The 22,599-nt window shown below is 46.2% G+C and overlaps 2 protein-coding genes across 2 annotated transcripts in view; one reads left to right on the plus strand and one right to left on the minus strand.

Annotated features, from left to right (window-relative positions):
• Window positions 1–9,190, plus strand: part of LOC106809969 (derlin-1-like) — a 17,757-nt gene extending 8,567 nt beyond the window's left edge. Inside the window, exons 3-8 of the mRNA XM_014813209.1 lie at window positions 4,686–4,750; window positions 4,908–4,934; window positions 5,538–5,633; window positions 5,908–5,960; window positions 6,314–6,424; window positions 6,922–9,190. Of these exons, the coding sequence (XP_014668695.1) occupies window positions 4,686–4,750; window positions 4,908–4,934; window positions 5,538–5,633; window positions 5,908–5,960; window positions 6,314–6,424; window positions 6,922–7,075 (506 nt within the window). The 3' untranslated portion in view covers window positions 7,076–9,190. The remainder of the gene's footprint in view (window positions 1–4,685; window positions 4,751–4,907; window positions 4,935–5,537; window positions 5,634–5,907; window positions 5,961–6,313; window positions 6,425–6,921) is intronic.
• A 449-nt stretch (window positions 9,191–9,639) lies between these two features.
• LOC106809957 lies at window positions 9,640–11,440 on the minus strand. The gene is made up of 4 exons (XM_014813199.1): window positions 11,312–11,440; window positions 10,976–11,100; window positions 10,361–10,509; window positions 9,640–10,060 (listed from the first exon to the last, which is right to left on the minus strand). The coding sequence occupies exons 1-4, from the start codon at window positions 11,438–11,440 to the stop codon at window positions 9,702–9,704; spliced, it is 762 nt and encodes a 253-aa protein (XP_014668685.1). The 3' UTR covers window positions 9,640–9,701.
• Between the last annotated feature and the right edge of the window lie 11,159 nt (window positions 11,441–22,599).

Raw genomic sequence — 22,599 nt, forward strand, 5'->3', positions numbered from 1 at the left:
AGGCTTAATGTTCATGGTTCTGTTTTGTGCCCACACCCTGAAACCTGCTACAAGAAAGTTCGCGCAAACGAGAGCATGCCAATATGGGTTCAGGATGCCTATCCGACGCCAAGCCACGTAGTGGCAATAGACAGAGTATGAACCACAATCTGTCACGGAACGGAATACTCCGAACGGCAGTCAACCGATTCTCATTGAGCATTGGGAATCTTGCTAATGGCGGCGTAGCAACGATTAAGCTGTTTTCTGTATAAATTATAAACAAATAATGATTGAAACTGATAGAATGCCCTTCATCATTGGTACTATGTCAGTATTAACTCATGAAGGCAATGTTCAGGTGCGAAATTTAACGGAGTCTGGAGTCGCCAATACTCCCTAGATTATATCATATGCAGTCCTGAGTCCGTGTGACTCCCTGAAAATTCTGGCCATACATTACTAAGTTATAGTTCATTCCAGAGCACTGCTCCTCGAATTACCTGTATTTTTCGCAAAATTTCCAAAGAAAATTTGGCAAGACGTCAACCGCATGAATCTTCAAATAACATAGAATAGAATAGCGGTTTACGGAATAGGCCCGAGGGCTGGCTGTATCCGGTCTAATTAATAGCACTCAAACTCACCATTTTGTTACATTAGTCCCTCGCGACTGTTACAGACTGATTCTAAATTGGGTATTGTCCGTGCGTAATTGTGTAGCTTCGATATCTAGAGTATACGTTGCGAAGGTAAATTTCCATTGTACTCAACAGCATCATGTGATCAGATTCATTACAGTCAATAACTATGTGACCTAGCTTACAGGTAGTCATATTGCAGGTGGACCCAGTGCCTGTCAATTTGTTTTTGACATTCATTTATCGTTTTTGGATATACACAATTTCTTACGAGTCAGGGGAGTTCAATCGCTGAGGAACAGGTTCTAAAGCTAAATGATTTCTTTTTGAGTGTATGATCTACTTGTCGTTTAATACAGTTTAAGCTCATTGTATCTGACGACCTTGAGTGGTGTTGGAGCTGTCGTAATTTTAGAGCCACGTAATTGGCTCGTCCGCGTATATTTCCATGTAATCGCTTTCCAGACCTCAATCATGTACACCGCACGCGTCTTCTTCTGTATAAAAGTGATGGTAATTATTAACAGCGCGTAGCTTTCATCATACCACGAACAGATTTTCGTAACAAGGCCGGGTATTCTGTTATGGTGGCATTGCTCGTTGTACCCTCCGCTCTCGATTTCTCTTAGTGGAGGACCCGCAGTGCTCGTCTGATAATGGGCGCAGGTAACACTAGTGTTATACGCACCGTATTCATATGGCTCTTACAGGGATTTGAACAGTAATCCTAAATATATCTTTTTGTGACATGTAATGGAGAGGTGCGCATCGATTAGCCGCTATGCCCTTGCTGCGCACCACTTTCGTATTTATATGGTCTTCAAGGTGAGGCGTTTGCTGTGATAATAAGAGATCCTGCTGTTGCTCAACGAATATCCAGAACCGACACTAGTGTTTGCTTCCCCTCCATTTTGTAGCTATAGTCAGCGTGACTGTTCCTAGTCTGAAGTACTCTTACCATTTTATAGGATGGCAATTTCATCTGCCAATGTAGCCGGCCATTTTTCCTTTACACCTATCCCCATCTTCTTGAATGTTTTGACACGCTTCTACGCTAGCTAGCTTTGGCCATAATAGTTTTGTCGTCGTCGAGCAGGAAGGTGAGGCGGCATTTTGTTAGGGTATCGCCACCCTGGAAGACTCATTTATGATATAAATAAATAGTGGCTGGCGCGAGTACACCGACCTGCCATTGGGGCACGCCACTTGTTACTCCGGTAATCTGGTGTGGCAAACCTCACGCATTTATCACCCTCTGTTCTCTGTTGCTAAGGCGTATTTTTTATATCCCCAGCAAAGTGTGTTACGTCCTCTGATCCCGCCAGAGATCATAACTTACTGCGTTGTGCATTCGTGTGGCACCGTTTGTCAAACGCCTTTGCTGAAAGTCAAAGTATACCAATATCCTATGGGCTTCTCTTTCTCTCCAATGATCAGTACCATTCTCCAAAACAACCATCCATCTGAAGAGGCTGCATGAATCGGCTTTTCTGAACGCGCGTATTGCTCAGCTGCGAGTAGGTCTGCGGCAGTCCATCATGATTGATGATCGACTTCGCGTGATCATTCCTTCCAACAGTTTGCAATAAAATGCAGGTCGGCTCACCGGCCTGTAATTTCTAGGCAGCTTGTTTGCTCCCTTTCTTAAAATATTGGCGGACGTGTGGCCATACGTGCCGACATATGAGGACTTCGCTCCCGAGTCGATTGATCTCGTTAAAATTACTGGGTGAACCGGCACTGGGGCAATCACCTCTGCTAGCGTCTTTAGGATGCGAGGAATGGATGTTATTGACCTGGTGTGTGTTTGCATCTAGTGCTGTTTAACGACTTTGGCCACATCGTAACATCTATGTGGACATCGGGGCTGTCTTGTCATGTTGATTAATTACTGGCATATTATGAAAGTACTCCTCCATAGTAAATATCGCTAGCCAAGTATTACATTTCAGTACGGGCTTTTTCTAAATAAGATGATGGCATTTTTGTCTCTTTAGTTTTCAGCTATCGTATTGTATTTTTTGCTTTCATCTTGCTGTTCGCCAAATGTTGAAGAAGTTGTTCTAGCGAAATTGGATTTGGTATTCGCATCGCAACTTTTTTCTCCGCAAGGTCCTCTCAGCAGATCTAATTAGGCGGACACTTGATTGTTGCGTAGTTTGTAGTATTCTTCTACCCCTTCGCCCAGATTTTTAGCCGAAATGTCTGAAGCTCGATTTTTTGATTTAGACAGTTATATCTGTTCTTTACTCCTCCACACGCTCTCCTACTTGTATTCGTCCCTCACTGTTTGTGGTCGATATGAATTTAAACTACCTTCGTTAAATACTTCGGTTACAGTTCGTAGTCAGATTATCGGCGAGTGGGGAGCTCTGTGGGTTAATTTCCACACTGTTGTTGTACAACTGGCCTGAGAAGCCATCGTAATTCATTATGGTATATTGATTACGTTTTTCGTGGCGGGCCGACTGTCGGTTAAACTCAACGACACGTTGATGTTAAGAGCAGTGATGCATGTGACTACGACGATGGGGTGGAGAGACAGTCGATGTCTTATCATGTTGGGTTATTTGATATTATAGATCTATTTGTGTAGGTGTTTGCCAGGAGTCTGTAGTCGTGTAGCTCGTCTACAGTGTGTGTTAGATCATGTCATTTATTCCTTATAAAAATTTCGAAGCTGGATGATTTACTGGCTCTACATCTGTTAGAGTTCCAACAAATTTCTCGAAAATTGAAGTCTCCAGCCAGGACCATATGCGAGTAGTTTAGGGAAGATGCCCACTTGATTAGCTGACAGACTTTGTCATTATGCTCGGTGCTGCTGTTAGGGGAGCGGTATATGCAGCCTACCAAGAGCTTGTCTTTGTTGCGGAGACGGATTTCGCATAGGATGCTGTCGTGCACCTTGATTGGACCATCGATCTGTGTAACGTCCAGACTGCATTTCGTCCACATGACTACACCTCTGCCCGGGTTACCAATGATATCAGGCCAGCATTCGTATCCTGGGATTACTAGCTCAGTGAGCGCTAATAAGTTGCCATCTGTATTTTTAGATTTTATTTCGGCCAGACCTATAATATCAGGAGAAGTTACATCAACCATGGCAAGAATTTCAGATTTTTTGTTGGAGAGCGTATCAATGTTGCTGTAGAAATACTTTAAGCCATGTGTAGTTCTGACGTTCCAATCCATGATTTTTTTATTATGCCTAGTTTTGTCTATTTGCTTGATTTTTTCGTAAATGTGTGGTCTTATTGATTTTCCTGGGGGATTCTCACCTTTCTCAAGGTATCTCCGAGTATGATCCACTTGAAATTTTTGATGCCAGGTTTTTCCAAGTCTCGTTATAACCTAAAATAACCCTAGAACCTAGAGTAAACTCTCCCTTTAAATTTTCACCTCACAGCTGTGCGCGGCAGTGCTTGGTTGTTTATACATTGCAGCCGCAATGGCTTTGGTGTGTGCGTGTGTGCGCATGCGGATTTGGCGATCCTAAAATTTGGCGATCCTAAAAAATCTGATGAATGCCAAAGTTTCTTCACGCAAATTAACCTTGTTAGAAAATTGCCTCCAAAAGTCACGTTACGATCGAAAAATCGCGTTCTAACGTAGCGGAATGTATTTGGGACGCCCAGAAAGTGCCCCAGCTCGATTCGCGTGAGGACACGTGGCACGGTTTCGGAGGAGATACGGAAAACGACACTTCGGCTCTTTCTACTATTATATTATAGATATAGATATATAATATATATATATACATAGAACTAACAGTTTATAAACTAGAGGTGATGTTTTATGGACTATTTATGTAATCCAAAGTTTTAAAAGCAGAATTAATGACAAAAACTTTTATAGAAGTTGTAAATATGTATCCTTCATAAATTATTGTGAGTCTCTGGTTGCATAACATGGCTGTGAGTGTTGTTACCATTCGTGACATTTCATGTCATTGGCAAGGAAATGGGATTTTGCTCAGGGTCACAGGAATGGAGACATGCAGCATGCTGTTCCTTGTCTCTAGGGTTGCACTAAATAGTTCTTCACTGTCTGCAATTTTAGGCACGTTTTTTGGAAGGCCGGCTGACTACCTGTTCATGCTGGGCTTCTGCTGGCTTAGCTTGGTCGTATCCTTTAAAAAATATACAGAGACGAGAGAAAAACAAAGTCAATTACTCTAGAGTCTAGATGCTAGCCTATAGTGCATAACTGAAATGGAAGACAGGAACTGATACGTTTAGAAGCATTTGATGATGTGGTTTGGTCCTTGATTTATTGTTGTAGATCATTGGTTTCTTAGCTGAAATAATGGTGAGTGCAAACATCATATTATTATATATTTAGATCCTACTGGCAATTTATCATTATGAAGCATCTACAAGTTACTATTGCACTGTGCTGTTATGATGAAAATGTCATATAATATAGTTAAAAAAATGCTATATATGTAGAACGACCACCTATCTGTAAAGGTCACTTAAGCTGAGAGGGTCTATGTCCCCCAGGGTACTGCCGGAACGTACCCTGGGTACGGTCCGGTATACCGAAACGTACCCTGGTACTATCTAATATGCCGGACCGTATACTTCGCCTACTCCACTATCGAGTCTAGGGAGTCGCCTATGCCTACTCCCTAACCCTAACCCTAACCATATCAGATAGTTACCAGGGTACGTTCCGGTATACCGGACCGTACCCAGGGTACGTTCCGGCAGTACCCTGGGTGACATAGACCCTATGAGCGTCACTTAAGTTTATTCCATTGAATAGCAGTTATACAGTGAAACTCCTGTGGAATAACCGAGTGTACATAAACCCCCTGTTATTTCCCTTGGGTGGCGGTTATTTACTGGTTTGACTATAGCAGTATGCAAGTAGCCTTAGACTTAATCATTTGGAAATGTTCGTTTACAGCTTCTCATGGATCTGATGATACTTTCTGTGCTCTACGTCTGGTGTCAGCTAAATAGAGATCAGATTGTCCAGTTCTGGTTTGGCACACAGTTCAAGGTAATTCTAAATCTTATTGTCGATGGCGCTAGTGTTCACAATGTTTACCGAGAGGGGCTCTTCTTACATGAAGATATTTTTCTGTATGACTACTGTATCTTGCTTGCCTATTCCTCTGTTTGTAAAACTTGGTTAAGTACCCTTGATGACAACTTTGCTTTGGTGGTTCAAGTATATAAGAAAAGTCTCAGGTAATAATATATTGATTGTAAGCATCAGAAGATGATCTCTAAGAAATACTGCTTGCAATTTACATCTGTTTTTTTACTGACAGGCGATGTACCTTCCATGGGTCTTGCTAGCTTTCAACATGATCATCAGAGGCGGGTAAGTTTCCGTGGCTGAAGGGCAACTAAATATGCAAATATCACGTTAAAAATATAGAACATCATGCACTTAGCACAGTAGAAGAGTGTCATGGTGTGAGCTTTAGTGCATGTAAGGTCACCATTATCTCCTGCACAAGGAATCCCCCACAAATATCAGAACAGAACCCAACTCTACGATGTTCATCGCTAAATTTATCGCTTGACGACACCGAGCGATTCAGTTAGGATTGGTGCAGAGCATTTGTATCGTGTAGAGATAGTCCAGGCCTTCCATTCACATATATCGTAATGTAACATAACCACGGAGGCGACTGCCGACGCTATTCTCTGAGGTGGGTTTTCTTCGTGCAGAGGTTTCACGGACGTCCTTGGCATCCTTGTCGGACATCTCTACTTCTTCCTCATGTTCAAGTACCCACAGGACTTTGGTGGCCGACGGCTCCTCAGCACACCACAGATACTGTGAGTAGCAGACTGTTGGGCCTAAGATAAAATATCGCTTGTTTCCCCTTTACCGACCGACTCGCCAAAACGCCACTACTCGACACATTTTATTGGCCGATTAAAACAAAACAAAAATTATTTCGTTTCTCCACAAAAAAAAATCAAATTTGTCGCAAAAACATATACACAAAACAGAATATACAATAGACATACACACATCTTGTCAAAACAAAATAAAAAAGATTTTTCACCTACCTACCTACTCGGTACCCTGAGAGGCGAGTAGGTAAAGGGGAAACAAACAATTTTTTAAGGGTGGCCTAATAATGTAATGACGCATCTACCAAATAAGCCAGTAGAAATGAAATGTCTACTTCTTTTGAAGCTTCGGCAAAAACGTCTGCGTCGACGTCGGCGTTTGTCTGTTTGCGCCACGGATGTAGAACATGGGAAATGGTATTTATGTTGAGGTTGAACTTTTGTTTGACATGATAATGAGGATCCTCTGTTTGCAGGTACAACTACTTTCCAAATGAACGCGGTACAGTCAGTGGCTTTGGAGTGGCACCTGCATCCAGAAGAGCGCAGGCAGGAGGAGGAGGAGGTGGCGGAGGAGGAGGAGGAGGTGGATACCAATGGGGGCGGGGTAATGAGCTGGGTGGTAACTGATGTTGTACTCATGTAGAGTTGGACCTCGGCATTATGAATGTTGTATAGTTTGTAAGTTGCATAAATTTCTTGACAACAGTCCATGTTGCGTGAACCTGAACACAAAGGAAGCCGCTGAAATCAAATGATCCATCGTGCGCTTCCTGTGGGAAAAGAGATTACACAGCCCTTCTAATGAAGCAGGACATGTGTAACATATGAGCAGTACCGGGCGTGTATCTCTGGGAGGTAACATGTGAGCTTGATTTTACACTCCAGGATTATTGGTAGTATTTTAAAGTGAAGAGTATGCATGGACTGCTTGCAATATTGAGGCAATATATAAGAGGCAAAGGACTTGCCGTTATGTCTTGTTATAAAAGTGTAACATGAATAATTGAATACAGCATTTTAATAACTGAAAATAGTAGTTCACAGTTGGAATCATGTTTACCGCCGACGTGGCTGGAGTGGTTACCGAAACGTGTCAGCGCGTAACACGCATGGACAGCAAGATAGAGGACAAAAAATGTGCACTCGAACACCTACATCTAGTTTTCTGCCAAACAGTTTTATAACCAAAGTCAGTTCGGAAATGCAGCATGTAAAGCTCTAGCGACTAAAATTCAAATGTGAACAAATTGTTAATAGAGAGTTATTCGTATCACTTACATCATACATATTTGAAACGCGTTACAAATACATTGCAAGTTCAAGCATGAAGGTCAGTGCTAAAGGTCATGGCTGTGTGCGATGGATAGGACAAACCATTTTTAAACAAACTTAAATTTATGGTAATTTCGGTACCTGAAATCCCAATATCTGTATGACAATCATTGTAACACCTGAATGGTCCTCATGGCTTTGTCCCACAGCAAAGATGTGGTAACATGAGCATTGTTACTTGTTTGTAACCAGACCTCTGTTCGCTAAATTCCTATTTACCATTGGTGTTTCTAAAACTACTTCTGCTTTTCTATTGCTATTTCCTAAATACACAAGGAAACTGTTCCTCATGTTAATCCAGGTGCATTTAGCCTTGCGTCACAGGAGTGACTGTAACGATATCCTGTACGTGAAGCCATTTATGTTGTTAGTAAACATATGAACTAGCTAGCAGTGCAATGGGTGTGTTGACTAACATACCTTCTGTTAGACCTCTTAAGGTTAGCAACATAACTAATGCAATTTACTTCTTTACTAAGCTAGGAATCACTACTTCCTGCTAGCGCAGAGGAAGTTTCTAGACACCTAATAGTTCTACTATTACCTAACCTCGTATTATAGTCATGTCTTGAGCACCTTTATTCGGTCCGTTTTCTGCACCAAACTTACAGTGCGTGTTTACACTGTCACCTGGATTATTCTGTTACAGTTGAACTGTGTCACGGAAAAAATTACGAGCTGCTGTGATTTCTCGTTGTTTAGCTTATCGCTATTCAATAGCAGCAACAGCTTCGAACAGCAGCCGCGCGAGGTTTTACCCGTGGTTACCAATACCGGTTTACGTGCATGTTAAATATCTTGCAGTGAGACGAGGCAACTGAAATCGAAGTCTGTTTGGAACTCATTTGATTGTTACAATTAAAGATGTTTGTAAATTAAGATTCGAAGGTTTTGCCTCTCATTATTTTATTTATTTTTGCTAAACATAAGGCGGTACATATTTGAGTTGTTTGTTCTAGCGTGATAGTAAATTATAGTCAGTAATTTTAAGTTCTCAAGTGACAAGAACTGTCCGATATCCTAGAAGGTGTCATTTATTGTTTCTTTGGAATTCCAAATAGTTATTGTCATATTCATTTTTACCAAGTAATCTTTTATTGGTAAATCAATTAGTTGCAAAGGTGTGGTGGATAGCATCAAGGGTTAATAATGACACATACCATATCATATATCATTATATATCATTATTCACCCGTGATAGCATAAAAGCGAAGGTAGCAACTAATTTCCTAATTCATTCTAAAAACAATAGTTGAAACAAATTGAATCACAATTATACACGTCTCTTATAACGATGGATACATTATAAAGATATATCTTCCAAAAACATGTCACTCCTAATGGTGGCATATTTATGGCATCTGGTATAACTTTCGACAATAAACGGTCAGTTGTCTATTGTGAAGTGGAGAATACGTTGTTATATATCATAATCGGTTTACATTTGGTCTTTTTATTGACTCGTATTTCATTTTGCGTTGAATTATAAGATAATCGGTTCAGTTAGTACGTGTACAGAAGTGCCGAAGAGTGTAGAAGCTGCAGATGGTAGATGGCCCCGTTCAAACATCTGTCAGTCCCTGCATGTGCCAGATGAAGGGGACCTGTAACGCTCTGTTAGCTCTCTCGCACTCTCGCTTCTCCTCTTCCTCCTCCCCCTCTTGTTCCCTCCCCTCACTATCTATCGCTCTACCACTCATTGTCTCCCTCCTCCCCCTCTCTCACTTTAACTCTCACTCTCTCCCTCATTCCTTCCCTGTCTCACCCTCCCTCCCACTTATCCCTCCTCTCTCTCTCTCTCTCTCTCTCTCTCTCTCTCTCTCTTTCTCTTTCTCTCGCTTCCCCCTTCTCTTTCTCTCTTTTTTTCCGATTTCTCCTATCTGTCTTCTCTGTGTAATTCTGCTCGGTGCTGGTATAGGTGCTAGGGCAGCACAGGAAGCCTCTCCCCGCTGCGTACGTCGTGGTCACGCCCTTGCTTGCTCGCATCATCCTCCCACGCAGCATCCAATCCTCGTCTGTCGTACGACATTCGCCGTCCCCTCATCGTAGACGGGGCCCGACTGTGGTTGATGAGGGTGGACGGGGCCCGACTGTGGTTGATTAGGGTGGACGGGGCCCGGCCGGGGTTAGCGGGAGCGAACGCGTGCCGATCTTGGGTCGTCATCGACATGCGCGATGTGTGTTGCAGCGGAGGGTCGCCACCGTCAAACTCCTTCGGCAGCGGGATTAGCTTACGGAGCCCTCTGGTGAGCGAGAAGCTCAACCTGGGTGGATCGTCTTCTGGAAATTGGCGACGAACACAGAGAGAGGTTATGGCCGCGCTTTCTGTATGCCCCGACTACGGTGCTTATGATGGCACGCTGTTGTCGCCCCCCGGTGGGCTATCACCTCTACATCGCGTCGTCATAGGTGTCATTTCCACGTAATTTTTCATTTTAGCCGTATAATCCAGGTCAGGAGGCACGTTAGCAGCAGAGGCAGTTATTCGATTGGGGAAACGATTGAGCAAAAAAAGAGTAAAAATTGAAAGTAGCCGGTTAGGTGAAATTAATGAGCAAATGCCTGACGCTGTGTACTAACCGTGTTGGGAAAGCTGTTTCTGGTAGCTGTTGATGTCCATACGCAGATAGTCGGGTGCGATGAATGACGGGTGCGGGGTGAGCAATTTCTTCTTCTCGCAGCCTCCGTCACCGGCAGCAGATGCAGGCGAAAACCTATGCCGGCAGAATCTCCACAGAAGACATACATAGTATTATTTTTTTACGCACAGTGTAACATTTACTGCGTATAGCATCGATATTTATTAACATCGATTTAGAACGACGATGACATCGAATACTTAATTCATTTAATCTCGTTCATTCATTCGATCGTTGGTTTGATAGATCGTTCATTCCGTTCGATCGTTTGTTCGTTCGTTCGCTCATTCATTTATTTATTCACTAATTTGCCGTTCATTCATCCGTTTGTTTGCCTGTTTGTTTATTCATGAATTCATGCATTCACTAATGCATAGCCTTTGATTCACTCACTCATTTGATCATTGACTGATAAATCGTGTAGCTTATACGGCTCTCTATCTCAATACGAATGTACATACGGTAGTTAGTTAAATCCTTCCCGCGCCTACGGTAGACTAGATACAAAAGTCTGCTTTTTACAAAATCGCTGCGTCTCGAATATTTCTCGCCTTACTTTTTCCATTCGTACACGAGCACGGTAAATATGCTCATGGTGGCAACGTGGAAAAGGCCTCTGTCCACCATCCCACTATTCAATGCGTCCAATATGCCATCCGCCATGTCGGTAGAAATGTTCACCTTGTGTAAGGAGGGAAAATATTCGCGGTGTGAGGCGAGGCGTTGTCACTTCTAACGAACTGATAGCAAGAGCGAGTAGTACTGTTAGAGGAGAGATTAGCTGTGATGTCGGTGTGTTTCCTCACCAGTACTCTAGGCACATGTCTGTCATCACCTGTACTCTAGGCAATCTCTGTTTTCACCTGTACTCTAGGTTCATCTGTGTTCTCACCTGCACTCTAGGGTGGACCAGCGAGTCGAGGTAACACTCGGCAATGGCCCGCGCTTTCTTCTCGAGCGCGGCTTCGTCGGCTGGCGTGTAGTGACCCTGGGCAGCCGACTGTGCGACGTTGTCGGCCATGGTCTTAAATCTGTGTAATAATACAGCAGCCTGTTAGTGGTGGTAAAGTGGCGAGGCGCACGCACACGCTCGCACGCTCGCGCGCACACGCACACACATACACATACAGTACACACATGCGCGGGCGCACACACACACGCACGCACGCACGCACGTACGCACACACACACGCACGCACGCACGCACACGCGCGCGCGCACACACACACACACACACACACACGCACACAGGTGCACTCACTCCCTTCTTTGCGCAATGTGTGTTAGTGATATGGTGAGATGGTGAAACACATGCGCTCACTCCCCTTCCGCATGTACGATGATGTCATCTAGCTGTGGGATTATTCACCAATAGCTGATGAGCTTCGAGTCCACCCATCCGCGTGAGCAAGACACGCCCACTCCCCCTTCTGATACGGTTTCAACTCCCTCGATATGCACGTGATTTTCCTCATAGATATCTTACACTACACGATGAGCGCATGATATCTATAGTTTCACACGCGCGCGCGCCAAAATGTCAATTTTGGATTGCTTCTTTGCACTGCCTTGCCGGACCCTTCGTTGATAATCATTGTTTTTGGAACGTCTTATCGCAACATAGATTGGCTAGAGATCGTTCTCTCTCTCTCTCGCTTTCTATCTTTCTCACTCTCTCGCTTTCTATCTCTCGCTCTCTCTCTCTCTCTCTCTCTCTCTCTCTCTCTCTCTCTCTCTCTCTCTCTCTCTCTCTTAATTAGGCGAATGGGTTTGATTGAATGATCAATGAAAGCAGTCCTCGGCCCGCCAACGAGCGATAGTTGATCATCACACGTTACACGAATGTTGTGCGCCGGTGGCCGGTGTAATTACTACCGTACTTTGTTCAACTTCACCAGAACTCGATATGTAGACGAGCTTGTCGACGAGACGGCTTTGTTGCGGACATCGTACGCACGGGGTCTGCTCCTGCTGCAGCTGCATCCGCGGCTAGCACCTCTCAGCGCCGACTGCGCTCTAGGGTTCAGATCCCGGCTGTCCTTCTCTCTGCCGAGCAGACATGGGAACACGTGGATCCCCTATATCACTCACACGCTGCATCACCTGAATCCCTTGATGAATAACTGATTGAAATAAGGACTGAATGAAGTAAATGACTGAATTAACTCGATTGAAATAAATACTGATGAATAAATGAGCTGAATAACTAGATCACTGCAACACTGAGTTATGTAATAGATCAGTGATATTGGGCAACGACGCCGAAAACTTAACGACAGCGAATAGGCGTGGAAGGAAGGGGGATGACGTCAACACGCGCGCCCGCGGGGCCACCGTGAGTGCACGAAACACGGGTGACTGCGTTACATGACGAGCGTGGTGGCAACACAAAAGGTTACGACGACGCGAAGTGTGACCGCGGAAAGTCACCAGTGACAAACCGTAGCGGCTGAAGATCGTCCAATCTGTTTGTTTTTTATCTTGGCCTCTCTTTAACATTACATGTATCTAAGATGGCCGCGCGTGATGCAACAAGCTGCCACGTAAGAATCAGGCACCGTGGTCATGTGAATGCGCGATTACAATTTGGCATCTAAATGTAACGCTAAGAAATAGATGCAAGGCAACAGATAAATAACAGAAGAAGACAACAGCATGCGGCGCATGCGTTGCGTGCACGCCTGTGGTCACGTTGGTGCGGCGGGCTAGCGTCGTGCGCTCACGCGGTACTCACTCATGCTTTAACTCGGCCTTGGCCGAGGTTCCTGCTTCAGCGCAACGATTTGAACTTGGCCGTAGCTGTAGTCTGGCTTCGGATGAGGTCGCGCGTGTGTAACTCATCACAGCTCTGTAGGAACATCATCCACAGCGCTTTCTGCAAAACAAACACACAAAGCAATCCCTGCTGCTTCCACACCGCTATCCCGAATCTCGCATATAATTAAATTGTTAATGTGGATTTATAATATAATTATCATTATATATATACTTAGTATATATTATATTAATATATATATTATATATTAATACTATTAATTAATTAATATATATAATTTTTTTTAACATGAATAGTAAATTCTAATAACAGTAATGTTACGTGATCGTAGCCTATCCATGGGAATCCATGGATGAGATTCTATAGATTCTTCAAGCGCGTGTAGTATGGTCGAGAGAGTCTATGTCCCCAGGCGCGTACCTATCGGTAGGGTACCCTGGGTTCGGTTCGATTATATCGCGAACGGTACCCTGAGTACTATATCTGAATATGCGGACCGTACCTCGCCTACTCCACTAACGAGTCTAGGGAGTCGCCTACGCCTACTCTCTAACCCTAACCCAACCCTAACCATATCAGATAGTTACCAGGGTACGTTCCGGTATACCGTCTGGGGGACATAGATCCTATGAGCTGTAGTATGAGAAGCGGGTTAAGGCCCATTTAAATGACAATGCTACAGGAGGCCCACAAAGCAAGCGCACGGGCCCAAGCATGGAGAAGAGCGAGGCCATCAGCGGCCTGCCCTCGTATAACGTCACTCACGTTTCTTTTCCCTTGCAGTGGCTGATACAACTTTGCCGTTGCCTGCTCCTCATTGTCATCGGTCTCCTCCGGGAAGGTTTCAAGGTAGACACTAAACCTGAAACACGCGGCGTCAGATCGGCGCCTACCACATATACGCCAGCTATACAGCGAGCTAAGAAGATATAATTGCGCACATTTTGATTAATATGTACAGCCATGAAACATTACCGCTTACAATCACGAGTATATATATGCGTGCTCTAACATATATGCTATTTCCTGAGTACTTCACAATAATTCACAGCAAACGAGTGACAGTACATGCGTGGCGTAAGGCGACACTGGCCCTCATGCACGGACGGCAAATCCTACCATTGCGTCTTCAATGACTTCGCGACGCATTTACTGAGCTTGATATCAGCCATACGCTGCGGGGGACCTTTCTCCACCAAATGGGATATCTCTGACAATCGGCCATCGCAATTCAGTAAACAACTGAAAATTCAGATTGCGTCTCCCATATGAATTTTTTTTTCACATTTTTTTTTGTCATAATTATGTTAGGCGCTAGATGCTGCTCTAACATGCCGGTTAAAACATTCCGATGTGTCTCTTATATGAAATTCTTCTACCAACTTTTTGTTATAAACGCAGTAGAGGCTACTGCTCAAAGATGAAGGTAATCTGGTTCTTGTGGGTTCTACTACTGAACTAGCTAGATAGTCTAGCTAAGCTGTGCTCTGTTAAGCTATTTAATGCAGGCACGCCTAGTGAATACAGAATGCTGCTCTGTGAGGCTGCATGCAATGTGACAGCATAGCTAAAAAAACACAAACAAACGCGTGGCTGTTGTGCTTTATCGCGCTTACACGCGATACACAACGACAGACGTGAATTTGCGCCACTTCGTTAACTGAACATGTGGCCAGAAGGTCATTATACGCAGGGTTGATTGCCTGTTATGCGCCCACTGCATCTCTATCAATATATTACTAACTACTGTTAGTATAATATTAGAGTACCGACCGATGCTAGCGCGAGCGCGCGATCGCAGCGCGCCCTGGCGTGTCGCTTACCAGCGTTGCCTGCTTTGCTGAAGAAGCGCCTTGTATTGACTGACCGCCGTCTGCTCTGCCCGTCCTTTCGCGTCCTTGCACTTGTTCTTTCAACTCGCTCGATGGGTTTGATGAACAGCAAGCGGCGTGTCGCTGTTCTTCATGCGCCAGGAACCTCTTGAAGAACGTCCTGCCTGAAACCTGTTGTCTTCACCGCCTCCAGTGAAACTCCTGTCGAGAACCCGAGAACGGTTATGACTGCCCATAGCTGTATACTCCGCCGCACTGCGTGGAGTGATGGCAACTCAGTGATGAGCCTATATCAAACTAGAGTTTTTCAAAAGTAGCTCTGTAGTTGCTACAGGCTTAACTGCACTACGTGAATAGAGAGTCGTGTCGTGTGTGTGTCTCAGGTGTATGTGTGCGCACGCCGCGGCGCGTGTTCGTGCGTGCCTCTGTGCGTAGCTGCGAGTGCGGTGAGTGGTGTCGTGTGTGTGTGTGTGTGCGCGCGCGCGTGTGTGTGTGTGCGCGCGCGTGCGCGTGTGTGTGTGCGTGTGTGTGTGTGCGCGCGCGCGTGTGTGTGTGTGCGCGCGCGCGTGTGGGTGCGTGTGCGTGCGGGCGTACGTGCGTCCGTGCCTGCATACGTTCGTGTGTACGTACGTACGTTCGTGCTCGCGTGTGTGTGATTGCGTGCGTGTGTGCGGGCGTGTGCGCGCATGTATATTTGCGCATAATACTTTGGCCGCGGCGGTCTCTGTATGATCTGTCCGTTCTTGCGTATCGTCATGAGAATCTCGTCTGCTCCCGCCTCCTCCCTGCTCTCCTGTATCGTCGGCACCGGGCTGACGACCGTCTCCGGCACCGTCACCTTCATATCTACGACGCTAGCATTGACGTCCTTCACGGCAGCTTTCTCTGTATAAAGAGCAGCGCCATCGGCGGCTGGCTGAAGTGGGGGGAGGGGCGTCAGGGGGGCGGGACCTCTCCTCCCTCCCTCCCTCCCCGAATACGTTTTGCGACTGCAAGCCAAAATTTTTGGAATGTATGGAAATGAGTTTGTGATGTTTTTTTTCTGTAGTGTCAGGAACAGTGTCAAGGACATTGACTGTCATTGTCATCGTCAGTGACAGTGTCAGTAACAATGACAGTAACAGTGACAATGACAATGGTAATGACTGTAACAGTGACATTGCTAGTGACAGTGACAGTGACATTGCTAGTGACAGTGACAGTGACATTGCTAGTGACAGCGCCAGTAACATTGACACTAACAGTGACATTGCCAGTCACAACGACAGTAACAGTGACAGTAACAGTGACAGTAACGGTGTACGTGTCGGGGACGGCGTCGAGCGGTCGAGGAGTGAGTCGTCAATATATATATATAGGCCTATAGACGATATATATATATATGTATGCGTGACCATGCGTATAGAAGCTTGGCAACGAGAACCAATCTGTCTACGAGACCTAGGAACCCGTTCCCAGAAACATATCAAATAGTAGTGATTGTCATGAGTCTAAAATCTCATAACTTCTCACACAACGCTTCACTCATCAAGATATGACATTTTAGACTTGTGTCATCATCTCGTGACTATGTTTGTGATGTTTATGACGCTCTCCTGCGTACTTGGCAGCCACCTGGTCGGCGTTGGTGGTCGCAGGCTTCCCTCATCATCAGTATGGCTGTCCGGAAAGTACTTAATGTCACTCGGCACGTCACCTGCAGTCGATTAAAAATCAATGATTGAATAGTGATCGATGAGTGTATAGATTACATCAACATGGCTGTCCGGAATGTACTTAATGTCACTCGGCACGTCACATGCAGTCGATCAAAGATCAATGATTAAATAGTGATCGATGAGTATATAGATTAGATATGGGGCGGCGGTAACTATTCTCATAAGTAACCTAGCTGGGGCTCTATACTTATGCGCGAAACTCGAGCGCGGGAGAATGGCCGTGACGTCATACGAGTATCGCGCGCCACCTGTCTGATTGATGTAGTTCGCCAGTAGCAGCGCCCTCTTTGTTCGATGTTCTCTCTGCGATCTGACGTTCATCTCTACTCCGAGCATGCGACTTTGTATGTTCTCACGGAAGGCCCGCTGGTCTGCCTCCTGGTAGGCGAGCAAGTCTCCTGCCAGCGCCTGCCACGAACAACGTTCTCCTACGTAAGTCACGTGTGTGATGTATAAACATGTGTGTGTGTGTGTGCGTGTATGTGTGTGCGTGCGTGCGTGCGTGCGTGCGTGCGTGTGTGTGTGTATACGTGCGTGTCTATGAGTATCATCACCATCCCCAATACTTTCGTCATCATGATCATCATGATCATCATCATCCTCATCACCATCATACTCGTCGTCATCATCACCATCACCATCATCAATACTTTCGTCATCATCATCATCACCACCACCATCATCATCATCACCACCACCATCATCATCATCACCACCACCATCACCACCACCACCATCATCGTCATCATCATCATCGTCATCATCATCATCATCATCCTTACCTCGGACACGGCATCTTGCGACGACCTCAACAGGTCGTCTGCCGTGCCGTCCCGCAGTCGCTGCTCAAGCACAGCTCTACTCATCTCGCCCATGCTGACAGCAGGCAGCGCGTGCAGACACGCAAACACGTCGTCTGCCAGCCTGCCCCGCGTCTCCGGCGGCTCCACTCTGGCGCGGCGGCAGCGCTCGACGCTCTGCCAGAAGGAGAGCAGCTTCAGCTGAGGCGTCTTCGCTGCCGACGACGACAGGTGCTGCCGCAGGGCGCCGCCGGCAACGCTGTCCGACATCAGGCCTTCTCTGGTTTTTGATTTCGAGATTCGAGCAGTTGCGGCGTTGCAGAGGGTCGTTGATGAGCGAAGTGTAAGGATTGGGAGACGGTTGGGAGACGTGGACGTAGCGCCGCCATGTTTGGTGACAGACGCGGCGCCATCTTTGGTTACGAACGCAGCGCCATGTTTGGTTACAGACGCAGCACCATGTTTGGTGACGGACGCGGCGCCATGTTTGGTGACGTACGCGGCGCCATGTTTGGTGACGTACGCGGCGCCATGTTTGGTGACGTACGCGGCGCCATGTTTGGTGGCAGACGCGTCGCTTTGATGATCTGGTACATACTCGTCACAGCACCCGTCTGGACATTTTGAGTAGGCGGGCATCTCTGGAATTCGTTTACCTGTCGATCTCACGGCGCAGTCATCTTTAATCTCCTCATCAGTGAAAACCGGGCTTTCCGTATCCATGGTTACCGCACCGCTGTCATCGTTTCCTATCTCCGTGGTTTCCACATAACCGTCGTCGTCGTCGTCGCTCGCCGTGCTGATGCAGATGGTAGGAAATGTGAACGTCGGCGTGCCGACGACGTTAGTACCGTGCGGCGCGACCTCTGGCGGCCGTGCGTCGCCTGACTTCACTCTACCTACGTCACGTCGCGTCATCGAGCTCCTTGCTTCGTCATCTTCCCTCGGCGTCTGTTGCTGGTGCAGCAGGCATCTAGGAAGCCAGTACTCCGCGAGTGCTCGCAGCACTGAGTTTTGCATTTCTCGCCGCCAGTCGGCGCTGCGATGCGGTCTCGATGGTTTCGCATCTACGGCATGTTTTGGCGCGAAATCGTCGCCTTCTTTTCCGGTCCGGTATGCTATAATGAAGAGAGTTCGTTGTGTTTTACTTTCTCATTAAACTAATTTTTTTCTTAATTTTATCATGTCTTTTTTTATTTTGTGAAAGTCAACCTTTCTTACCGACGAACATTTGTTAAGCGTTTCGATGAAACAATCATTATATATACATTGCCTGTAATTGCACGATGTAACGCGTGTTAATAACTGCAAAGTTTGTTATTAAAAATAAAAAGTACGTGATGATAAATTAATAACTAATAACTATGCTAAACAATTAGTGAGCCGTTATCGAATGAAGAAAGCCGTAGAGTGCGCACACGTGTAACTGCTTTGGGAGCGCAGGTCTGGGCCGACACACTTGCCGATCCACCCTGAAATATATATATATACTCCGACGTACCAAAGTAGTATTTGCGCTGCGTCTCACGTAGTGTCGACGCGTCGCCATGCTGCAGGTCGTGCCATAATCGGATGAGGTGTGCTCCCGGTGACTCATCCATCGTCGTCTGTAGCACGGCAACGTTGTTGGCACTGGGGGAGAAGTGCGGCTCTGCAGCCACTCCTTACGTTCAACAACAGAGATATAAATCAGAGATAACTGAGATATAACAGAGATAAATGACATGTACAGGAGGCACAAAGCAAGGCACGGGCAAGCATGGAGAAGGGGGAGGCATCAGCGGCTGCTCTATAACGTCACTCACGTTCCTTCCCTTGCAGTGGCGAACCAACTTTGCCGTGCCCTGGTCCTCATTGTCATCGGTCTCCTCGGGAAAGGTTTCAAGGTAGACACTAAACCTGAAACACGCGGTCAGATCTCGCTACCACATATACGCCAGTAATACAGGAGCTAAGAGATATAATTGCGCACATTTTGATAAATGTACAGCTGAAACATACCGTACAATCACAGTATATATATGCTGCCTCTAACATATATGCTATTTCTGAGCTACTTCACAATAATTCACAGCAAACGCAAGTGACAGTACATGCGTGGCTAAGGCGACACTGCTCATGCCCGGACGGCAACCTACCATTGGTCTTCTAATGACTTCGCGACGCTGTACTGAGCTGATATCAGCATAGCTGGGGTGACCTTCTCCACAAATGGGATATCTCTGACAACTTCGGCATCGCAATTCAGTAAACCAACTGAAAAATTCAGATGCGTCTCCCATATACATTTTCTTCCTCCATTTGTTTTTGTCATAAACGTAGTAGATGCTACTCTAAACATGCGGTAAACATTCCGATGTGTCTCTTATATGAAATTCTTTCTCCAATTTTTGTTATAAACGCAGTAGATGCTACTGTAAAGATGCGGTAATTGGTCTTGTGGGTTCCACCATGAACTAGCTAGTAGTCTAGCTAGCTGTGTCTGTTAAGCTATTTCATGCCAGGACGCCTAGTTGAATACAGAATGCTCTCTGTGAGCTGCTGAGATGTGACAGCACAGTAAAAAACACACAAACAAACGCGTGGTGTTGTGTTATCGCGCTTACACGCGTACACAACGACAGAACGTAGAATTTGCGCCACTTCGTTACTGAACATCGTGGCCAGAAGGTATTATTACGAGGTTGATTGGTTAGCGCCCACTGATCTCTATAATATATACTAACTACTGTTAGTATAATATAGAGATACCGACCGTGCTAGCGCGGCGCGCCGATCGCAGCGCGCCCTGGTGTCGCTTACCAGCGTGCTTGCTGAAGAAGCGCCTCTGTATGGACTGCGCCTTGCTCTGCCGCGTCTTCGCGTCCTTGCACTTGTTCTTCAACTCCTCGATGGCGTTGATGAACAGCAGCGGCGTGTCGCTGTTCTTCTGCGCCAGGAACCTCTTGAAGAACTCCTGCTGAACGTTGTCCTTCACCGCCTCCAGGAAACTCCTGCGAGAAACCGGGAACGTATGACTGCATAGCTGTATACTCCGCCGCACTGCGTGAGTGATACAACAGTGATGAGCTATATCAACTAGATTTAGAGTAGCTCTGTAGTTGCTACAGGCTTAACTGCACTACGTGAATAGAGAGTGTGCGTGTGTGTGTCAGTGTGTGTACGAACGCGCGCGCGTGCATGTATGTGCGTGCGCGTGCGTGTGCGTGTGGCGTGTGTGTGTGTGCGCGCGCGTGCGTGTGTGTGTGTGTGTGTGTGTGTGTGTGTGCGCGCGCGCGCGTGTGTGTGTGTGCGCGCGCGCGTGTGTGTGCGTGTGCGTGCGGGCGTACGTGCGTCCGTGCCTGCATACGTTCGTGTGTACGTACGTACGTTCGTGCTCGCGTGTGTGTGATTGCGTGCGTGTGTGCGGGCGTGTGCGCGCATGTATATTTGCGCATAATACTTTGGCCGCGGCGGTCTCTGTATGATCTGTCCGTTCTTGCGTATCGTCATGAGAATCTCGTCTGCTCCCGCCTCCTCCCTGCTCTCCTGTATCGTCGGCACCGGGCTGACGACCGTCTCCGGCACCGTCACCTTCATATCTACGACGCTAGCATTGACGTCCTTCACGGCAGCTTTCTCTGTATAAAGAGCAGCGCCATCGGCGGCTGGCTGAAGTGGGGGGAGGGGCGTCAGGGGGGCGGGACCTCTCCTCCCTCCCTCCCCGAATACGTTTTGCGACTGCAAGCTAAAATTTTTGGAATGTATGGAAATAAATTTGTGATGTTTTTTTTCTGTAGTGTCAGGAACAGTGTCAAGGACATTGACTGTCATTGTCATCGTCAGTGACAGTGTCAGTAACAATGACAGTAACAGTGACAATGACAATGGTAATGACTGTAACAGTGACATTGCTAGTGACAGTGACAGTGACATTGCTAGTGACAGTGACAGTGACATTGCTAGTGACAGCGCCAGTAACATTGACACTAACAGTGACATTGCCAGTGACAACGACAGTAACAGTGACAGTAACAGTGACAGTAACGGTGTACGTGTCGGGGACGGCGTCGAGCGGTCGAGGAGTGAGTCGTCAATATATATATATAGGCCTATAGACGATATATATATATATGTATGCGTGACCATGCGTATAGAAGCTTGGCAACGAGAACCAATCTGTCTACGAGACCTAGGAACCCGTTCCCAGAAACATATCAAATAGTAGTGATTGTCATGAGTCTAAAATCTCATAACTTTTCACACAACGCTTCACTCGTCAAGATATGACATTTTAGACTTGTGTCATCATCTCGTGACTATATTTGTGATGTTTATGACGATCTTCTGCGTACTTGGCAGCCACCTGGTCGGCGTTGGTGGTCGCAGGCTTCCCTCGTCATCAGTATGGCTGTCCGGAAAGTACTTAATGTCACTCGGCACGTCACCTGCAGTCGATTAAAAATCAATGATTGAATAGTGATCGATGAGTGTATAGATTACATCAACATGGCTGTCCGGAATGTACTTAATGTCACTCGGCACGTCACCTGCAGTCGATTAAAAATCAATGATTGAATAGTGATCGATGAGTGTATAGATTACATCAACATGGCTGTCCGGAATGTACTTAATGTCACTCGGCACGTCACCTGCAGTCGATTAAAGATCAATGATTGAATAGTGATCGATGAGTATATAGATTAGATATGGGGCGGCGGTAACTATTCTCATAAGTAACCTAGCTGGGGCTCTATACTTATGCGCGAAACTCGAGCGCGGGAGAATGGCCGTGACGTCATACGAGTATCGCGCGCCACCTGTCTGATTGATGTAGTTCGCCAGTAGCAGCGCCCTCTTTGTTCGATGTTCTCTCTGCGATCTGACGTTCATCTCTACTCCGAGCATGCGACTTTGTATGTTCTCACGGAAGGCCCGCTGGTCTGCCTCCTGGTAGGCGAGCAAGTCTCCTGCCAGCGCCTGCCAGGAACAACGTTCTCCTACGTCAAGTCACGTGTGTGATATATAAACGTGTGTGTGCGTGTATGTGTGTGTGTGCGTGCGTGCGTGCGTGT

The sequence above is a fragment of the Priapulus caudatus genome, unplaced genomic scaffold (assembly GCF_000485595.1).
Source record: "Priapulus caudatus unplaced genomic scaffold, Priapulus_caudatus-5.0.1 Scaffold400, whole genome shotgun sequence".
NCBI lineage: Eukaryota > Metazoa > Priapulida > Priapulimorpha > Priapulimorphida > Priapulidae > Priapulus > Priapulus caudatus.

What these genes read in the sequence shown, in the direction of transcription:
- LOC106809957 (XM_014813199.1), bottom strand. Translation starts at nt 11,440, where the DNA reads ATGGCCGACAACGTCGCACAGTCGGCTGCCCAGGGTCACTACACGCCA. An exon ending in TGGTCCACCCTAGAGTGCAG is followed by an intron (nt 11,101 to 11,311) that starts GTGAGAACACAG and finishes TCCTTACACAAG; the next exon opens with GTGAACATTTCTACCGACAT. An exon ending in CTCGTGTACGAATGGAAAAA is followed by an intron (nt 10,510 to 10,975) that starts GTAAGGCGAGAA and finishes TCTTCTGTGGAG; the next exon opens with ATTCTGCCGGCATAGGTTTT.